At 35.0% G+C, this 18,577-nt stretch overlaps 4 protein-coding genes across 4 annotated transcripts in view; all 4 read right to left on the bottom strand.

Annotated features, from left to right (window-relative positions):
- The window catches only part of LOC103516584 (G protein alpha q subunit-like), a 27,927-nt gene extending 27,061 nt beyond the window's left edge, over positions 1-866 (bottom strand). Inside the window, exon 1 of the mRNA XM_008481557.1 lies at positions 863-866. Within this exon, the coding sequence (XP_008479779.1) occupies positions 863-866 (4 nt within the window). The remainder of the gene's footprint in view (positions 1-862) is intronic.
- A 283-nt stretch (positions 867-1,149) lies between these two features.
- Positions 1,150-2,072, bottom strand: LOC108253331 (MICOS complex subunit MIC13 homolog QIL1; the record flags this gene model as incomplete). The annotated part of the gene is given in 2 exon segments (XM_026828934.1): positions 1,150-1,229; positions 1,846-2,072. Coding segments are annotated over 2 exon segments (272 nt in total), but the record flags the coding sequence as incomplete, so codon positions are not given.
- A 2,117-nt stretch (positions 2,073-4,189) lies between these two features.
- On the bottom strand, positions 4,190-6,255 carry LOC113470467. Its single transcript, XM_026828933.1, has one exon. The coding sequence runs from the start codon at positions 6,218-6,220 to the stop codon at positions 4,217-4,219; it is 2,004 nt and encodes a 667-aa protein (XP_026684734.1). The 5' UTR covers positions 6,221-6,255; the 3' UTR covers positions 4,190-4,216.
- On the bottom strand, positions 6,095-17,304 carry LOC103516583. The gene is made up of 4 exons (XM_026828935.1): positions 17,015-17,304; positions 7,688-7,899; positions 6,604-6,763; positions 6,095-6,453 (listed from the first exon to the last, which is right to left on the bottom strand). Exons 2-4 carry the CDS (start codon positions 7,841-7,843, stop codon positions 6,239-6,241), a joined length of 531 nt encoding a protein of 176 aa, XP_026684736.1. The 5' UTR covers positions 7,844-7,899; positions 17,015-17,304; the 3' UTR covers positions 6,095-6,238.
- Positions 17,305-18,577: the final 1,273 nt, after the last annotated feature.

Genomic DNA, 18,577 nt, shown 5'->3' with positions numbered 1-18,577 from the left:
CAAAGTATGGAAAAGTATCTTACAAGTGTAATAGCCAATGGAAAAGCAGAATTTTGAATTTGGACCAATCATATCGAAATATGGAATTGTAAATACTTTTCCATACTTTGGTGATTTAGGGCACAGGTCATTTCACCTCTAGCTTCCCAATAATTACCTACAAAGTCATTGCTGGCTTCCAAGGCAGGACAGGAGTTACGGTGAACTGAGTTCATTATACCTTGTTTATCCTGCTGGGACAGGACTGAAAAGTCCCTTCACCCCCGCAGTCTAAACAAGGTCTTTTATATTTTGACAAATTATGATAAACATACATAAGTAGACGCGAAAGATATTTGGGTAAAAACTACATGGATTCCACTAGATTTTTACATTTTTGTACATGTTAAGCAAGGTCTATATCTATATCTATATCTATATCTATAATGATTAATTAAATACAAGAGTCTCCATCAAATACACGAGTGTTCAAACTGCGGGGGTAAAGGAGCTTTTCAATCCTATTCAAGATGGATGGACAAAGGACATAAATACCTTTAAACTGCTGGGGTACTTTTCAATCCTATTTGGGCATGAAAAACAAGGTATTCTATTCTACATACGTATAGATCCCACTAGATACGCGACACGGTACTATAAATCCCACTAAATACAGAACTATAAATCCCACTACCTGAACACAATCCCATCCAGATCGAACGGGTACTCGATAATCCCGGTAGTGGGCTGTCGGGCTCGCAAAATATCCTGTCCCCCTCTTTAAAAAAAAAAAAAAAAAAAAAAAAAAAAAAAAAAAAAAAAAAAACTTCGTCTGACATACTTCCAGAGGGAAATACCTATGCTCATTGCTCATACTTGGTACTCATGATGCTCGAGCAATTGCCCCTTTGGATGGCCAAATAGTTGGACTTTCAAGTAAATTACCTGAGTTTCATTCCTAAGATGATCGAAGTGTCAATCACATTCTGTTCTTATAACCCTCTTTTCTTTCGATGGATTTTTATTTTTTAACTGGAATCACCTTTGTGCGAAAATTTTGAAGAAGTATAGGCTGGAGGAAAAGATACCCGTTGAAATATTTGCAATCAAAATACAAGTGCAAAGGGAGTCATTGCATAGATGGATAATTATAAATTCATTCCCTTTTTCTTGAATGTGCTCAATACTCCACTATTCCAGGATGAACCTAGTGAATGACCAATATCACTAATACTAGGGATTTCTGGAACCTGGAAAAAGAAAGGATAAAAAAGGATACACATACATACATACCTAAGTCATTCTGTTTGGTAGAACAGGTCGACTAATCACAAAACCTCTCCACCAAGTTCTATCATTAAATTTTTGTTGTTTTTCAATGAGACTGGGATTTTGATTTCTTTTGGTGATATCTTTGTTGATTTGATCATTCCATCTCAGTCGTGGTCTACCTTGCTTTCTGGTTCCCTCTATATTCATTTGGAAGTATTTCTTAGAAAAAAAAAGATAAAAAATAAATAATAATAATATCTAGGTACTCCAAAATGACTAAAATCTAATTATATATGTTACTTTTGAAAGAGATCCAATTATAATGATCTGGATAACTTGAGTCTCTGGTGAAAATGTCCAAAACAGTTTGGAGGTGACACCTGAAAAACTTGAAACTCACCTTGACTCTAATTTTCTGCAGTATTTTGTTCTACAAAAAAAAAAAAAAAAAAAAAAAAAAAAAAAACAGCAGCCCTCCCCCTCAACAGTAACCCTTTTAAATTTTAGTATCCATTTGGTAGATAATTATCAGTATGTATTATCAAAAATTACAAAAACCAAAGCAATTGCTATGTCAAAGGGTGTTATACTTACTTCCAGGGGTACATTGGTTTTAACATCTTTGACATATGGACTGACTTGCTGATGGTACAATTTTCTAAGTTCTTGAACGACTTTAGCAGAAGAATCAGCATCTTGCCACACACCATACTCATTTGTGTAATATACTGCCGCACCCACTAAACCCACCTTTGTGCCAAACCTAGAATCAAATAACAAATTCATTAATCTCAGACTACCCTGGGAACAAGTTTGTCTTAGAATAGACCATCATCACCTTATTCTAGCTAGCTATTTTAACACTACCTACTAGAAATTTTAACCTAGACTTGATCATCAAAACAATCGACAGAAAGAATAATTGCTATGAGTTGAAACACATGAGTGATCGTTGGGTTCAAATTTGTTATTGGTACCAAAACAATCGACAGAAAGAATAATTGCTATGAGTTGAAACACATGAGTGATCGTTGGGTTCAAATTTGTTATTGGTACAAAAAAAAAAGAAAAACACAAAATCGCAACTAAGGGTGTGGTGGAGTATAAAAAAGTTTACACTCTGACTGACCGAAACAGAATTAGATATCTACTTGTACACAAAATCGCAACTAAGGGTGTGGTGGAGTATAAAAAAGTTTACACTCTGACTGACCGAAACAGAATTAGATATCTACTTGTACGGGGGAAAAAGATCTGAAACGCGAGTAAATATCGACTTAGTGAAATCTAATTAAGTGATTACTGTGAAGCCTAACATATTAGTTTTTTATTAAACGTGCTTCTAAATTCAATTTCCCTATCACAAAATTTCTACCCCGCACTGACAAGTCTGATTTGGGTGCTCGATCCCGACACTTTGCATTTATAGAAAAACACAAGTCATACACGAGTTACCGAGGCGAACAATAGATTTTCCACATCCATTTAAACTGATTAATGTTTTCCACTCAACTTTTCTTTTGCACGAACGGAAAATATTTGGAAAACTTCAATTTTTTTTAGAAAAAACATTAAAAAATACACAGGCGGACGCCTAATCGAAGATGGCGACTGACGAGATGATAACCCACAATGCATTGGGACTTATCACCCGTGAATTTAAATTTCGCGCGAAATTTCAAATTATTGATTAGAAATATTTTATCACGGGAACAGGAAAAATCTTCGATTGCAAGCAATGAATGAGGGTTTTTACTGTTCAAGTACATTTATGGGACTAATACCTCCTAATAACATTGGTTTATATGAAAAATCAATGGATTCAATTAAGGGAAAGTCCAAAACGTTTTTCGATGAAATTTAGATGAAGAAGAGAGGGGAAGCCTCATATAAGACGCGTTCACATTTAACGAAAATCGATATTTAGCCCACGATATGGGTACGGTACTGAGTAGATACGTGCCGCTACACACGTGGTATATGTACCTTAAATCATGAAATTATCTCGGAAATGGAAACTTGACAAATTTTTCGACAGTAGCTACCTGTCTACTTATCGTACGGTACTGAGTAGATACGTGCCGCTACACACGTGGTATATGTACCTTAAATCATGAAATTATCTCGGAAATGGAAACTTGACAAAATTTTCGACAGTAGCTACCTGTCTACTTATCTTTTAATACTTAAGCCCGCGGCTTTTTTGGGTGGCTACACCAGAGGGCTAATCCACAAAGCACTGCACAATCTGAATTCTCACACAGCAGACATCAATGGTGCGATATTTTCGCAACAACTTATTTATAGGTAGGTGTTTCGTAAAAAAAGAATAAAGTTCTAAGCCATACCTACCCTACTATAGTAGGTAATGGGATACTGTGAAGTTATCCACCTTTGAGCAAATTAAACAAAAATTGAGTGGGTGAAACAAAAATTGAACGTTTGGGTTGGCCCTTTAAACTTTGGTGGTGTTTGATTAACAACTAGACGAACTAGAGCCTGGATTTTTGCATATTGCATATTTCGACGAAATTGGCCAAATATTACATATTTTGGAGTTTTTGAGGACAAAACATAATATGTTGTTTGAGGATAAAACATAAAAGCAAAGTAATTGTTTTTTCTCTTTTACCGAACTTTTTTTTTAGTATAATTTAGTTGTCATTCAATGGACAACAGAGATGACGCCTATTTTTTTATATATATAAAAGAAAACTCAAAAAAATTATCTTGAAGGTTTAAAAAAATCTTTCAACGAACTTTTTAGGTTAAATATAGGTAAAATACATTGGAAATAATATGTGTTGTATTCATAAATGTTTCCAATTTAGTTGCATGTGTAATTGAAAAGGCCAATATATGCAGAAAAACGGCATTTTACTATTGTTGTTGCATAAAATCCGGGCTCTATTAACAACAAAACTCTAAGAACCCATAGTTTGTGTTTTGCTTATCTTATAGTTACTTAATTTGTATGCAGAATTGGAATTACAATGCGTTTATCATTTAGTTTCAATAGAAACATTTTTTTAGACACAGAAGCCAAGTTTACAGAAACCAATTGAGTTGAAACGGTTTCTATTTCATATATGTTTAAAATGGATGATGATATGGGATATTTGAAAAAGTCTTTCTTATTCACCACCATGAAACCAACAAGAACAGGCTCGCCACCCATTGGTTTAATAATATTGTGGATTTCCATTACTTCTCCCAAGTCACATAGGACATAAGAATCTTTTTCAGAATAAGAAAATGTTTTTAACTTATAGCTTACGGTAGTATAAACCCGGAATTGTTGTAAAACATCGAAATTTTCCAGTACTGGCCCATCGTTATGAGGTAGTTGAAATTTTTCACTCATTTTTATTGAACCTTTTGGTTGAAGAAAGGAAAGACCTTCAGACTGTCTCTTGATAATTTGTTCCAAGGGTTTTTCTTTTTTCCTTAATGCTCTTTTCAGTGCTTGAAGAAAATTTTCAAATGGAAAGGTACTGTATGAGTCAAGAGGACCCAAATTTTGAAAATCCTGGTAGACATGTAACAAACCATGTACATTGTGTGACACTAAGAAGGACCCATAAATATTAGAAAATGTTTTAACAAACCGTTCCATCATTTTATGAGCCATATAACCATTTACTTGGACAATATCTTTTCTCAAAAAGATGTGACAAGCAACACTGAGAAACATAAAATTTTCGTATTGTTTTTCTTTCAATACGCCATGAAATGCACACATACCAAGGTAGATTAAAAATGTCCTAAACTCTGTTGCTTTCCATCTTTTTACTTCTGTCAATACTCTACACTTACGAGCAAACTCACAAGGTGTCGTTTTCGAAAATGACGTAATGCGGTCATTTATGATACATTGAGAATTTTTATTAATTCTCAAGTTATAGGGAGCTTTTAAAAGCATAAGCATTAAAAGTTTTTTGACTACTCCGATACAAATTAAATGTAAGTAATCTAAAGGGAATCCGTTTATTATGTTAAAGTTTGGAATTTCTAAAATAATTGAGGTTTCGTTTGCTAGATGAAAATTTGTATCGAGTTTTGCTTGGAAACCTGCATGGGTCCTCAAAGCACCGATTTTAGCTGGAAAAGAAACCCTACCTTGTTCATACTTTCCTTTGCATTCACATTTTGTGCATGAGCTGTAAGCACCATGGCCCTTAATTTTCAATAAAAATGATTTAGCTACAGCATCACAAGAAAAAAAGGAAATTTTCACTTTAAAATTCTTGTCTTTGTATTGAAACCCCTCACTACTTAATCGTTGAATTTCCTCGATAAAAGGTTTCAAGAAACAATTGCTATCTGTTGGTTTTTCATTTCCCCAATACAAACCAATTAAAAAGACACAATTTACATTATAAGTACAAGACCCTAAAATAGGCCAGAACTGACTATTACTGGATTTTGAAATTGGAAGACCATCTATTCCAATGGCTAATTCAAAAATTCCATTATTAATATTTTGGAAAGCAAAATCCTGGACCTTTAGGTTATTTTCTATACCAAAATGATAGTACTTTCCAGGGGGGACAACAACAATGTCGGATGTAATCCGTTTAGTATGAACAATTGATCGAGCATCTGTAGGTAAATCTTTAATATACTGACTTAAAAATGTCAATAAAGAACCTAGTTGGTTCAATTGTATTCCATTTTCTCTATACCAACAAGACAATCCTGATTTAAACTTGTCAAGATCAAATTTTCTCTCACTGTTCACGGGAGTCAAAGATACTATTTCAGAACTCAAATGAGGACTATCTGAATTAATAGCTACTGGATCAGGACTAACTAAATTGTCTACTAGATCAGGAATTACTAAATTTTCTACGGGATCAGGAATTACTAAATTTGTTTGGACATACGGATGTAACAGAGATTTATTTTTTCTTCTCATTCTCCACTTGGTGGTTCTACTTTTATAAGAAATGTTAGTATTATTTTGCATATTTACTATTGGGTGTTTTTACAATGTATTATTATTAACTATAGATGCTGTGGAACTTCCATCAATTTGTATATGAATGTTGCTTCCAGATGGCTTCTTCATATTATGTTTTTTGAACATGGCTGATTTTTCTCTATTGTTGATGCGGTTTTGGGCCTGAGATAAGTAGTCTCGGATCACTCGTACATATTCAATCCTATTGCCGATCACAAATGTACTGCCTTCAATGGCGTCTAAAATAACAGAGGAAGGAAATATGAGATATTAGAAAAAATCGATTTTTAAAATTTATTACAAATCATAATTCCATCCGTATTCAAGAAACGGATACATATTTTTTCCCCTTAATTTTTCTTTTTTCACCTTGTATAAAAATCACTCACCAATTATGATGGAGCATAGAAGCAACTTTTGGAAGCTCTTCTTTTTCTCACTTCCAGTCCAGCAATAGGCTGTCAAACATTCATCTTTGAATATAGAGCGAATAATATTCCTTACAAAATTTAAAAGGTGAGAACCAGACACCAGTTTGAAGTGTTGCACCTTGAAACAGAAAAGCATTGAATGCATTAATAAAAACAAGACGCCATAGCCTAGTATAATGAATGTCATAGTCACTATTCAGTCTTAAAAAACAGCCTTATTCTTGACCATTATGTAAAGTCTATATCTAGAACATAAACCAGGTTGTTTGCAAATCCCTATGTGTACTTGTGTAGGTACCATACAAAATCATTCAACTGAAGTACAAGACCAATATGTTTTGCTACCTATCTTTAATACAATAGTAAAACCGTGTGCATTAAAGAAAGGCTCATTTTTGGTATTTTAAGAGATATAATACTAGATACATATCTGCAGTTAGTCCCTTTGCAGCCCCTCAGTTATTTATGGTGATACTTTTGGATAAAATTTATGATAATTAATTCTTACCAAAGCTCTCTGGCCAGAGTCGGTTAGATTATCTTGAAAGATTTCAACATCCAATGGGGTTTTCAATGGCAACTTCACAGCCTTATAGCCTTATTCTTGACCATTATGTAAAGTCTATATCTAGAACATAAACCAGGTTGTTTGCAAATCCCTATGTGTAGGTAGGTACCATACAAAATCATTCAACTGAAGTACAAGACCAATATGTTTTGCTATCTTTAATGCAATAGTAAAACTGTGTGCATTAAAGAAAGGCTCATTTTTGGTATTTTAAGAGATATAATACTAGATACCTACATATCTGCAGTTAGTCCCTTTGTAGCCTATTCAACTGAAGTACAAGACCAATATGTTTTGCTATCTTTAATACAATAGTAAAACTGTGTACATTAAAGAAAGGCTCATTTTTGGTATTTTAAGAGATATAATATAATACTAAATAGTCTAAATACATATCTGCAGTTAGTCCCTTTGCAGCCCCTCAGTTATTTATGGTGATACTTTTGGATAAAATTTATGATAATTAATCCTTACCAAAACTCTCTGGCCAGAGTCGGTTAGATTATCTTGAAAGATTTCAACATCCAATGGGGTTTTCAATGGCAACTTTTTTAATAAGTCTTGAAGTTCTGTAGAACTTGATGCTGCTTCACGTCTTGTCATGAGATGATTTACTGTTTTTTGTAGCATGTCTAGTTTCTCAAGAATTTCATTTTGTTTTAACTCAATTGAGATGAGTTTGTCCACTGAAAGGAATAAAAAAATGGCATTGATTTAACATTTTGTACTAACATAATTTGGTTATTAGAATCTTATGTACATATTATAAAATCAAGATCCATTCAGTCACTCACTCATTATCAATCCCTAGAAAGCGGAAATTTGATGGGAGTATTCCTTTTATATCCAAGAAGTGCAATAATAAGGATTTTTCAAAAACCTAAACCGAGTTTTTGATCGACAAAATCTCCATAAGAAATAAATACCTACACAGAATGCAGAGCCATTATGTGACGTGCACGGTGTTGTGTTTAAACACTGAAAAAAAATCTAACTCTATACAATGTATAAATGTAATTTAAATCTACCTTCATCTGAATTGATTCTCAGGTTCAGAGAAATATTTTGCCATGTCTCTAGCTTCTAAATGAAGCTCCGTGTTATCCAAGTGATCATTTTGATTTTGGTTGAAGAGTTGACCTTCTGCAAGAACTTGAGTATCTGAAAGGACATAGAAGAAACAAATGTAAACAGGTTATTAGAATCTTATGTACATATTATAAAATCAAGATCCATTCAGTCACTCACTCATTATCAATCCCTAGAAAGCGGAAATTTGATAGGAGTATTCCTTTTATATTCAAGAAGTGCAATAATAAGGATTTTTCAAAGACCTAAACCGAGTTTTTGATTGCCAAAATCTCCACAAGAAATAAATACCTACACAGAATGCAGAGAAAACTTTTCTTTTCTCAATCTTGACTAATAGGTATTATGAGTTTTGTTCATGGTTTTAGTTTTATAACTGTGAAGCCAATATAAGGAGTGCATAGCAATAGCACAACAGTATTATTATTAATATTATCTATAGGTACAGCCATACCTGGAGATTAACTAACAGAAACCCTGGCACAATGCATCCAGTTTCATCTACCTATTATTTAAAAAAAAAAGAAAGAAAGAAAGAAAAAAAAAAAAGTGTTTCACCGCCGTTTTATTTCATAGCAATGAAACAACTGCTACTTTGGTCTGTGTTGTAGCATGCCCATCCTGAAGTATGTCCCTCATCAGATTGGCGAGAAGATACACAAATAAGATACCCGTTGAAATATTTGCAATCAAAATACAAGTGCAAAGGGAGTCATTGCATAGATGGATAATTATAAATTCATTCCCTTTTTTCATCCCTGTAAAATTTGATAAAAGTTGCTTACGCCATTATGTGACATGCACAGTGATGTGTTTAAACACTGAAAAAAAAAAAGAAAAAATACAATGTATAAGTAAATGTAATTTAAATCTACCTTCATCTGAATTCTGATTCTCAGGTTCAGAGAAATATTTTGCCATGTCTCTAGCTTCTAAGTATGTTTTGAATCGTCCAAGTTCATTGCTGTACTGAATTCTCCGGAAAAAAGGCTCTTTGGGAGTCGTATTCTTCTTTATCATTCTCTGAACAAAAAGGGAGTTCCCATTTGGCCAGTAACACTCACTGCCTGATACAATCCAAGACTCAGGTACTGCTTCTATGAGCTTACCAGAATCCTCTTCAAATTCTAAGAGGACAAACATCATGCAGGTTCCTGCACAAAAATATTGGTAATTGTAGATCATGAGAAAACAAGAAGAGGAGGGAGTGATAACAAAGGAGGGGAAGATAAAGATTGGAGGGGAGAAGAGATAAGGAAAGATAGGAGAAGAAGGAACATCAAAGTTATAGTTCAATGTTAATAATAAACTGAACTTGGTATACTGGATGATTCAAAGAGATAAGTAAAATATAGTAGAATACAATGTACAAGATCATTTTGTGTACACACTGTAGATTTCAAGGAATTCCACGAATGCGTCTCCCTGGTTTTACCCAGGAATTCATTGGAATATCAATCATCTTAGTGATAGTGGTACCATTCCTGAGATTAAGTTCGGGTCAAATGCAATAAATTCTCTGGAAACGCTTTGTAGATATTATAATAGGTAGGTAGGTGTTACAGTACCTGGAGCATTCTGAGCTCATGGCAGTGCGCCATTCTATATGTTCTTGTAGGAATTTCAGGATACTATGGACTAAAGATATTTGGAAACTTATATAATATTATATTGGGTATTTTGTTTCTAATTCACCCTGAAAACCTAACTTTAACTGACTTACTTTTTTATGCTTTATAGGTAGGTATTGCAGAGTCTCTCTTTCTCTCTCATCTCTTGTTTATAGATGTGAAGATTTTTACATGAACATTGTTACGAAAATGAGAGCGAGAAAGGCAATAGAGATAAAAAGATAGGGATAGATAGAGGAGGGAGGGAGAGAGGGAGGGAGAGAGAGTGAGAGAGAGAGAGAGACAGAGAGAGTAGTGAAACTGTTTTATAGACTTCCATTTTATTCTGTCTCCCTCCTACTTCTCTAACTCACAAACCCCTCTCTCTCTCTCTCTCTCTCTCTCTCTCTCTATCTGTTTATTTTTATAGTCATTTTATTACAATTCCAAAAAAAAGAGAGAAACAAATTTAATTGAGTTTTACAAAATATATTACTCCAAAAAGGGAGAGAGAGAGGGAGGGAGAGAGGGAGGGAGAGAGAGCGAGGGAGAGAGAGTGAAGGGAGAGGAGAGAAGAAAAGAGAGGAGAAGAGTAATAGACAAAGCAAGGGAGAGAAAGAGAGGAGGAGGAGGATGGAAGGGCTAGATATAGAGGAAATAGCTCAGAATAAACAAAAGAATAAAGAGATGATAATAATAATAATAATAATAATAATAATAATAAAATAGGTGTGATAACAAAATATGGCATACCTTCCTGCCCAATAGATTAGCAAGGAGTTCAGAGTCCCATCACATTTAATATGTCTCGTATAACGACGTCCCTGGATAAGTATGGACGATGGACAGCTAATACATGAGTGCAAGCTGGAAAAATACTGATAGGATAAATGCTGGACGGAGATTACTCATTTTATTTTCATATGGCTACGCTTTTCCCTTCTGCCTGGAAAAAATAGGTAGGTACATAGAATAGGGGAGAGAGAGAGGGGGAGAGAGAGGGGGAGAGAGAGAGGGGGAGAGAGGGAAAGGAGAGGAGAGAAGAAAAGAGAGGAGAAGAGTAATAGACAAAGCAAGGGAGAGAAAGAGAGGAGGAGGATGGAGAAGGGCTAGATATAGAGGAAATGGCTCAGAATAATAATAATATTAATGATAAAATAAATAGGTGTGATAACAAAATATGGCATACCGTCCTGCCCAATAGATAGCAAGGAGTTCAGAGTCCCATCACATTTGATATGTCTCGTATAATGACGTTTCTGGATAAGTATTAAGTATGAAAATATGGACGGTGGACAGCTAATACATGAGTGCAGGCTGGAAAAATACTGATAGGATAAATGCTGGACGGAGATTACTCATTTTATTTTCATATGGCTACGCTTTTCCCTTCTGCCTGGAAAAAATATAGGTAGGTACATACTGTTTATGATATGTACCTAGATTTGCATTTATATTATTCCATTTTTTTTCTCGACATGCTGATTTGCCTCGGTGACATTCGCGACTATGGGTTTCAACTGCTGGATAGAGCTATCCTTTTCATATGAGACAGAAGCACAGAAGTGACCTGATAATCAAGCAAAGCGGACGTTTAACGAACGCCAAGAACGCCGCGCCTGTTGGATGGAAGAGCTCATTAGTGAGGAGAATCCTACCATAAAAAAAAAACACAACACAAAAAGAACAACTAAATCGTAATAACGTACAGTGAGTAAATTAATGGAAGAAGAAGAAGAAGAAGAAGAAGAAGAAGAAGAAGAAGAAGAAGAAGAAGAAGAAGAAGAAGAAGAAGAAGAAGAAATGCACCAGGATATGAGACAGAAGCACAGAATTGACCTGATAAATGATCAGAGAAGGGTTTCCAAGTTTTAACAGGAAGCTCCTCAGTCGTTCACTCACGAAATGACCGACTTAACAACGTCCAAATTTAATTAAGCAAATCAAGAGCAGAGGGTAAAAAAAATGTTTTAGACAAATTAAAATTCATTAAAAACAACACAAGAGGAGGAAGCTCCTCAGTCGTTCACTCACGAAATGACCGACTTAACAACGTCCAAATTTAATTAAGCAAATCAAGAGCAGAGGGTAAAAAAATGTTTTAGACAAATTAAAATTCATTAAAAACAACACAAGAGGAAAAAAAAGCTCAAGTGAAGTCATGAATACAAAAGAGTTTAGGTTTATTTTTCTCCAAAGCCCTTTAACAGTTAGTTTAACAGATCTCCAAAGTTTACCGCGGAGTTGACCGCTTTGTATTGCGGAGGTCTTGGGATCAATATGAAAATAGGGCGATTAAAATGAAATTTGAAGGTAAAAGAAGGACGTAATATCCATTGATTGGGCATTACATAATTATGTAGGTATGTAACATTAGGAAAATACATTTGATCCCAGTTTTAGATTTGATGTAGATATAAATATTTGGTTACAAAGAATAACCTGGGACGTAATATCCATTGATTGGGCATTACATAATTATGTAGGTATGTAACATTAGGAAAATACATTTGATCCCAGTTTTAGATTTGATCTAAATATAAATATTTGGTTACAAAGAATAACCTAAACTATCTGACTGTGCTTAAAAACAACCCTTCATTTTGCCTGGACTCGAGAGTCGAGATCACTTTGGGACGAACTTTATTGCCAAGGAAACTATAATCTGGAGATCAATTTAGATTTTACTGCCAGGAAACCTGAAGCAGGAAACGAGGAAACCGATAAACGGAGCTACAAAATGGAGAGATTGTGTTGGAAAGCATCAAGCTCATGAGGTATAAAAGAAGAAAAAATCCCCCAAAAACCAGTTTTTTTTTTTTTTTAGTTTTTCGGCTTTATGGTTTTCTGGACAAAATTTGCACCACTTTCGTGTTCCTGGTAAAAAGACCTTTAATTCGATATATAGGTTGACCAGGTTTGGATAAGTCCTTCTATGGGGACAGACAGACAGACGACACCGAAGCGAATACAATAGTCCGTCCCTTATACCTTTTTATTACTATCGTAATAATAAAGGAAGGACGTACTAAAAAGAAATCGAGAGAAAGTTTTTTTTTTTTTTTTTTTTTTTTTTTAGTTTTTCGGCTTTATGGTTTTCTGGACAAAATTTGCACCACCACTTTCGTGTTCCTGATGGTAAAAAGACCTTTAATTTGATATATAGGTCCACCAGGTTTGGATAAGTCCTTCTATGGGGACAGACAGACAAACGACACCGAAGCGAATACAATATTCCGTCCCTTATACCTTTTTATTATTATCGTAATAATAAAGGAAGGACGTACTAAAAAGAAGGCGAGAGAAAGAGAGAGGTAACAAAAGAAGGAACGTAACGAATTAAGATACATAACGTTTTACAAATTTGTGAACAGAATAAATTAAAAAGAAAAGTGAGGGAAAAAAAACAAAACGAAGAAGAAGGCGAACGAAGAAAGTGGCAGAAGGAGGAGGCGAAAGACGAGGAAAAGGAGGAGGGGGAAAGCAAGGAGAAGAGGGAAGGAGAGGAAGGGAACAGCATAAGAGCTCGAGATGCTGTGTAGAATAAAGTTACAAAACAATTAATAATTCAACTTTACAATCTTTTATTTTTTAAAGGAGAGAGAAAAAAAGAGGAGAATGGAACACGCAAGGGGGAGAGAAAGGTAGTGGGGAGGAGGAGGAGGAGGAGGGTAACAACTCTTTTCTAATTTCATTTCACATTTCCAGAAGGAAAATACAAAACCTTTCTCTTGTACTTTTTCTAAAAAATAAGAAGGAATTAAATTAAAATAAATATTAAGTATAAAAAAATTGTAATTTTAAATAACATGGAGGGAAAAACTTATCCTCCTAATAACAAGGATCTCTCTCTCCTTTTCTCCCTCTCCCTCTCTCTCTCTCTCTCTCTCTCTTTCTCTCTCTATCCCTCTCTCTCTCTCTCTCTCCCTTTTTCTCCCTCTTCCCCATAAATAAATAATAGAGAGCATATTAAGCATATACTGCACTTTTTCCGTACGCTCAAAATTATCGTACTCCCTCCGTACGGACAAAATGACCATGGTAGAACAGACAAAACTGTAAAGTCCGTACACAGGGCAAGCACTTTGTACAGAACAGAATGCTCGTACTCCCTCCGTACTCCGTACGGACATAATGACCATAGTAGGACTGTATGTACAATTGTACACACTTACACAGGTAACTCAACTCAAGGCAAGCACTTTGTACAGAAGTACACACTATGATATTATACAGATATACGCTACACCTACTAAGCCTCTATTCAACTCTATTGCATCTATTCCATCCCATCTTAAGATTTGCCAAATGAACTCTTTGCTATCTCTACGGAATCATACACAAACATCTACACAGAGCATCTTCTGCAATGTTTTCAACGCGGCCACAAAGTTCCTAACTGAGGTTTCCTCTCTCGGCATTGTCTTATCTTTCATCGCAACCGCCATAACGCCCCCGAGAATAACCGGGCCCTGCTTGAAAAACACAATGCAAACAACGGAGAGAAGAAGAAGAAAGAAGTACACAACAGAAAGCTCATACAACTCCGTAATTAAAAGTCAAAGCACCCCATCACCACCGTTTTCACCTTGCTTTTATAACCTCTTTTCTTCCGGAGCTGTTATACAGGCAGGGGATTTTTTATTATTATTTTCTAGTCATTTTCAGAAGTTTAAAACTCCCTGTGTTCCTAGAGCTTTTTTCCCCTTTCGAAAAAAGTTTTTTACCTCTTTCTTTCCACTCCCTTCTCTTCCCTTTTCACCTTGCTTTTATAACCTCTTTTCTTCCGGAGCTGTTATACAGGCAGGGGATTTTTTATTATTATTTTCTAGTCATTTTCAGACGTTCAAAACTCCCTGTGTTCCTAGAGCTTTTTTCCCTTTCGAAAAAAGTTTTTTACCTCTTTCTTTCCACTCCCTTCTCTTCCTATTTTTTCTCTATTATTTCTCTCCTTCTCCTTTCTCTTTCTCTCTCTCTCCTGCGGTTGCTTCTTTGATGTCCTCCTTGGCATGTTTTGATAATATTTCTTTCGCTTTTATAATGCATGCAACTTTTACGACATCATGATTAAAAGTTGAGTTGGAGATAGCGAGATTCCTGACATTATTTTACACGCACTTCTTTGCCATATCTACTGAATCTACATGCTAAAATGAATAGCATGAGTATGTGTTGGTTGTGTTTTGCAACTTTTACGACATCATGATTAAAAGTTGAGTTGGAGATAGCGAAATTCCTGACATTATTTTACACGCACTTCTTTGTCATATCTACTGAATCTACATGCTAAAATGAATAGCATAAGTAGGTATGTGTTGGTTGTGTTGTGCAACTTTTACGACATCATGATTAAAAGTTGAGTTGGAGATAGCGAAATTCCTGACATTATTTTACACGCACTTCTTTGTCATATCTGCTGAATCTACATGCTAAAATGAATAGCATGAGTATGTGTTGGTTGTGTTGGTCTGGTATGTATATATTTTCGAGTATGTTTGAATTCAATACATTTCTGCGCGTCAAATTCAATCGCCCCAAAGTTCCCCTGCAATTTTCTTCCCCTTTCTTCTGATCATAAAAAAAAAAACTACAAAAAAGGGAACAGTTGGTTGTGTTTGTCTGGTATGTATATATTTTCGAGTATGTTTTCGTCTTGTTTACAGTGAAGTAGACTGCCTTTGTTAGTAGTGTTTTTGCATACCTGGTTTTTGGGCTCTTTTTTTTAAGGTGTCTTTATTTTAAAGAACTTTACTGCATTATTTTCTCCAATTTTTGTATCTTTTTCTATTGATCAATTTTACTTATAGACATGCAGAGAATGCAAGAAAAGAGATCCCTACAAAAACACACACACGCTTTAGAAACCCAAATCTTTTTGACACATTGGCCTTCCCTGTGTGACTTTTGAGATTTTACACATTTATTTTGCTGTTCTAACTATGAATTTCCTATGTTTTGGGCGTTTTGGTTAAAGTTTGTTAGAAGTTTGGGTGAATACCTATTTAGATCTCTTTTTATCTCGAATTTAACATTAGGATACACGGTCGTTCACGAAGTGTCCCGTCAGTGTTTTATAAATGCATTATTTTCTCCAATTTTTGTATCTTTTTCTATTGATCAATTTTACTTATAGACATGCAGAGAATGCAAGAAAAGAGATTCATCATCAAACTTTCCAAAACCTCACATGATCCCGAACCACAGCGTGGAGTGTTATTTGTCTCAAGTAATGATTGTCCAAACGCAATTCTTGATGAATTTGAAAATTCAAGGATTGAGTGGGGACATCAGGTCTTGTTACTGTGTCATCTTTCACATCAGCAGAACTGTGGCATAATCCACACCAGCAGAAGTGTGTCATGTTATCTTGTATATATATGTTACTGGGTCATCTCTAACATCTTACACCATCGCGGCAGAGTTACAGTGTCGTTTCTCACATCAGAGGTACTGTGTCATTTTTCACATCAATGTTACAGGGTCATCTCTAACACCAGCGAAACTGTGTCATCACAGTAACACGAGTGTCAGTGTGTTAGCTCTATGACCCTTACCATCAACTCCATCAACATTGGATAGAGCTTATAATTTCCTTACACCCTGTAGAGGTCTGTATAAAAGGCTGTCAAATGGGGGAAGGTTTTTCTTTTGAACAAAGTACATGATAAGGTAGAGTAAGTAAAACCCCCCCCAATATATTTTTTTTTTTTTTTTTTTTTTTTTTTTTTTTTTTTTGAACCCCAAATCCCCAGAGGACCATAGCAGGCTTGTAAGTGCCCGTTCTACCCAATTTCAAAATCTACAGCTCACTGACCTAACTAGTCTACACTTAATCCAAAATCAGATGTAAAAGGACACTGCAATTTTGTTCATTTTGTCGTCCAAGTACGAAAAGAATGTAGATTTTCTGAGAAATAAAAATCTCATTTTCACACCCTAACTTATCATACGTCCTAAGTTTCCAAGTTGGAACATTGAACAAACTTTCAACATCCTTGAGGATAAAGTTCGCTCGGGGAATCCACAGCCCCCCACTGTCCCTCCCAATGGAAAAAAAAAAAAAAAAAAAAAAAAAAAAAAAAAAAAAAAAAAAAAAACTCACCACTTTGATCAGCTTGATTGGTATTTAATTGTGTGTCACACTCTAATGCATTGGCAACTGTGTTGCTTGGCCTTTGGATTATATTGTCAAGCAAATTCTGAGACTCATCATTTGTGTAGCTTGTTGGATTTTGGATTATATTGTCAAGCAAATTCTGAGACTCATCATCTATGTTGCTTGGATTTCCATGATCTTGATCAGGGACATCAGGGTGAAGCTCTGTGTTATCCAAGTGATCATTTTGATTTTGGTTGAAGAGTTGACCTTCTGCAAGAACTTGAGTATCTGAAAGGACATAGAAGAAACAAATGTAAACAGGTTATTAGAATCTTATGTACATATTATAAAATCAAGATCCATTCAGTCACTCACTCATTATCAATCCCTAGAAAGCGGAAATTTGATGGGAGTATTCCTTTTATATCCAAGAAGTGCAATAATAAGGATTTTTCAAAAACCTAAACCGAGTTTTTGATCGACAAAATCTCCATAAGAAATAAATACCTACACAGAATGCAGAGCCATTATGTGACGTGCACGGTGTTGTGTTTAAACACTGAAAAAAAATCTAACTCTATACAATGTATAAATGTAATTTAAATCTACCTTCATCTGAATTGATTCTCAGGTTCAGAGAAATATTTTGCCATGTCTCTAGCTTCTAAATATGTTTTGAATCGTCCAAGTTCATTGCTGTACTGAATTCTCCGGAAAAAAGGCTCTTTGGGAGTCGTATTCTTCTTTATCATTCTCTGAACAAAAAGGGAGTTCCCATTTGGCCAGTAACACTCACTGCCTGATACAATCCAAGACTCAGGTACTGCTTCTATGAGCTTACCAGAATCCTCTTCAAATTCTAAGAGGACAAACATCATGCAGGTTCCTGCACAAAAATATTGGTAATTGTAATCATTTATAAGTAATGTATTACAAAGAATATGTAAAAAAAAAGTAAAAAAAAAAAAAAAAATGTCAACTGACATGAGCAATTTTTGCTCATGCATTTTTCCTAGCTTTATTGAACCAGTCATTGTGCCTACTTGTATCATGAGCCACTTTGTCACAGAAGAACTTCAGTTTGATTGTGCTGATTTAAAAAGGGTTTATGTGTCAAAAGTTAAATTAGGTAGGTATCTAGTAGTGAAAAAGCAAAGAAAGAAAGTAGGTAGTGTGACTTACCGTTCAATAGCCAGCAAAAGAATGCACTTGCACTCCAGGAGTCCAGAGTCCACACGAGGTTGTTTTGTACTGATTAATGTATAACAGAAATACAGAGATTACAGATTTGCATTTGCAATCTTTAATTCACATTAACTTTTTTTAATAACATTAAACTTTTGTGGCAAAATTCAGGACAATTTTATTGCAAATTTAACTAGGGAAGCTCATCGAACGAGAACCGTTGAAAATGTTGAGATTTGAGACTTGAGCACATTGCACATTTCGAGATTTCGACATTTCTAACGTTTCTTGTAGTATAAACAGTGTTGCCAAAGCCGGTCATCTTGTGTTAAAATCCCTTTTTCCCATAAACTTTTTCCCATAAACCTTTCCCCTCTCGGA

Source organism: Diaphorina citri, unplaced genomic scaffold (assembly GCF_000475195.1).
Source record: "Diaphorina citri unplaced genomic scaffold, Diaci psyllid genome assembly version 1.1 scaffold1608, whole genome shotgun sequence".
NCBI classification, from domain to species: domain Eukaryota; kingdom Metazoa; phylum Arthropoda; class Insecta; order Hemiptera; family Psyllidae; genus Diaphorina; species Diaphorina citri.
Note: the sequence above shows the minus strand (reverse complement) of the source record. Positions and strands in the feature narration are given on the sequence as shown.

What these genes read in the sequence shown, in the direction of transcription:
- LOC113470467 (XM_026828933.1), bottom strand. Translation starts at nt 6,220, where the DNA reads ATGCAAAATAATACTAACATTTCTTATAAAAGTAGAACCACCAAGTGG.
- LOC103516583 (XM_026828935.1), bottom strand. Translation starts at nt 7,843, where the DNA reads ATGCTACAAAAAACAGTAAATCATCTCATGACAAGACGTGAAGCAGCA. An exon ending in ACTCTGGCCAGAGAGTTTTG is followed by an intron (nt 6,764 to 7,687) that starts GTAAGGATTAAT and finishes TTCTGTTTCAAG; the next exon opens with GTGCAACACTTCAAACTGGT. An exon ending in TCTATGCTCCATCATAATTG is followed by an intron (nt 6,454 to 6,603) that starts GTGAGTGATTTT and finishes CTGTTATTTTAG; the next exon opens with ACGCCATTGAAGGCAGTACA.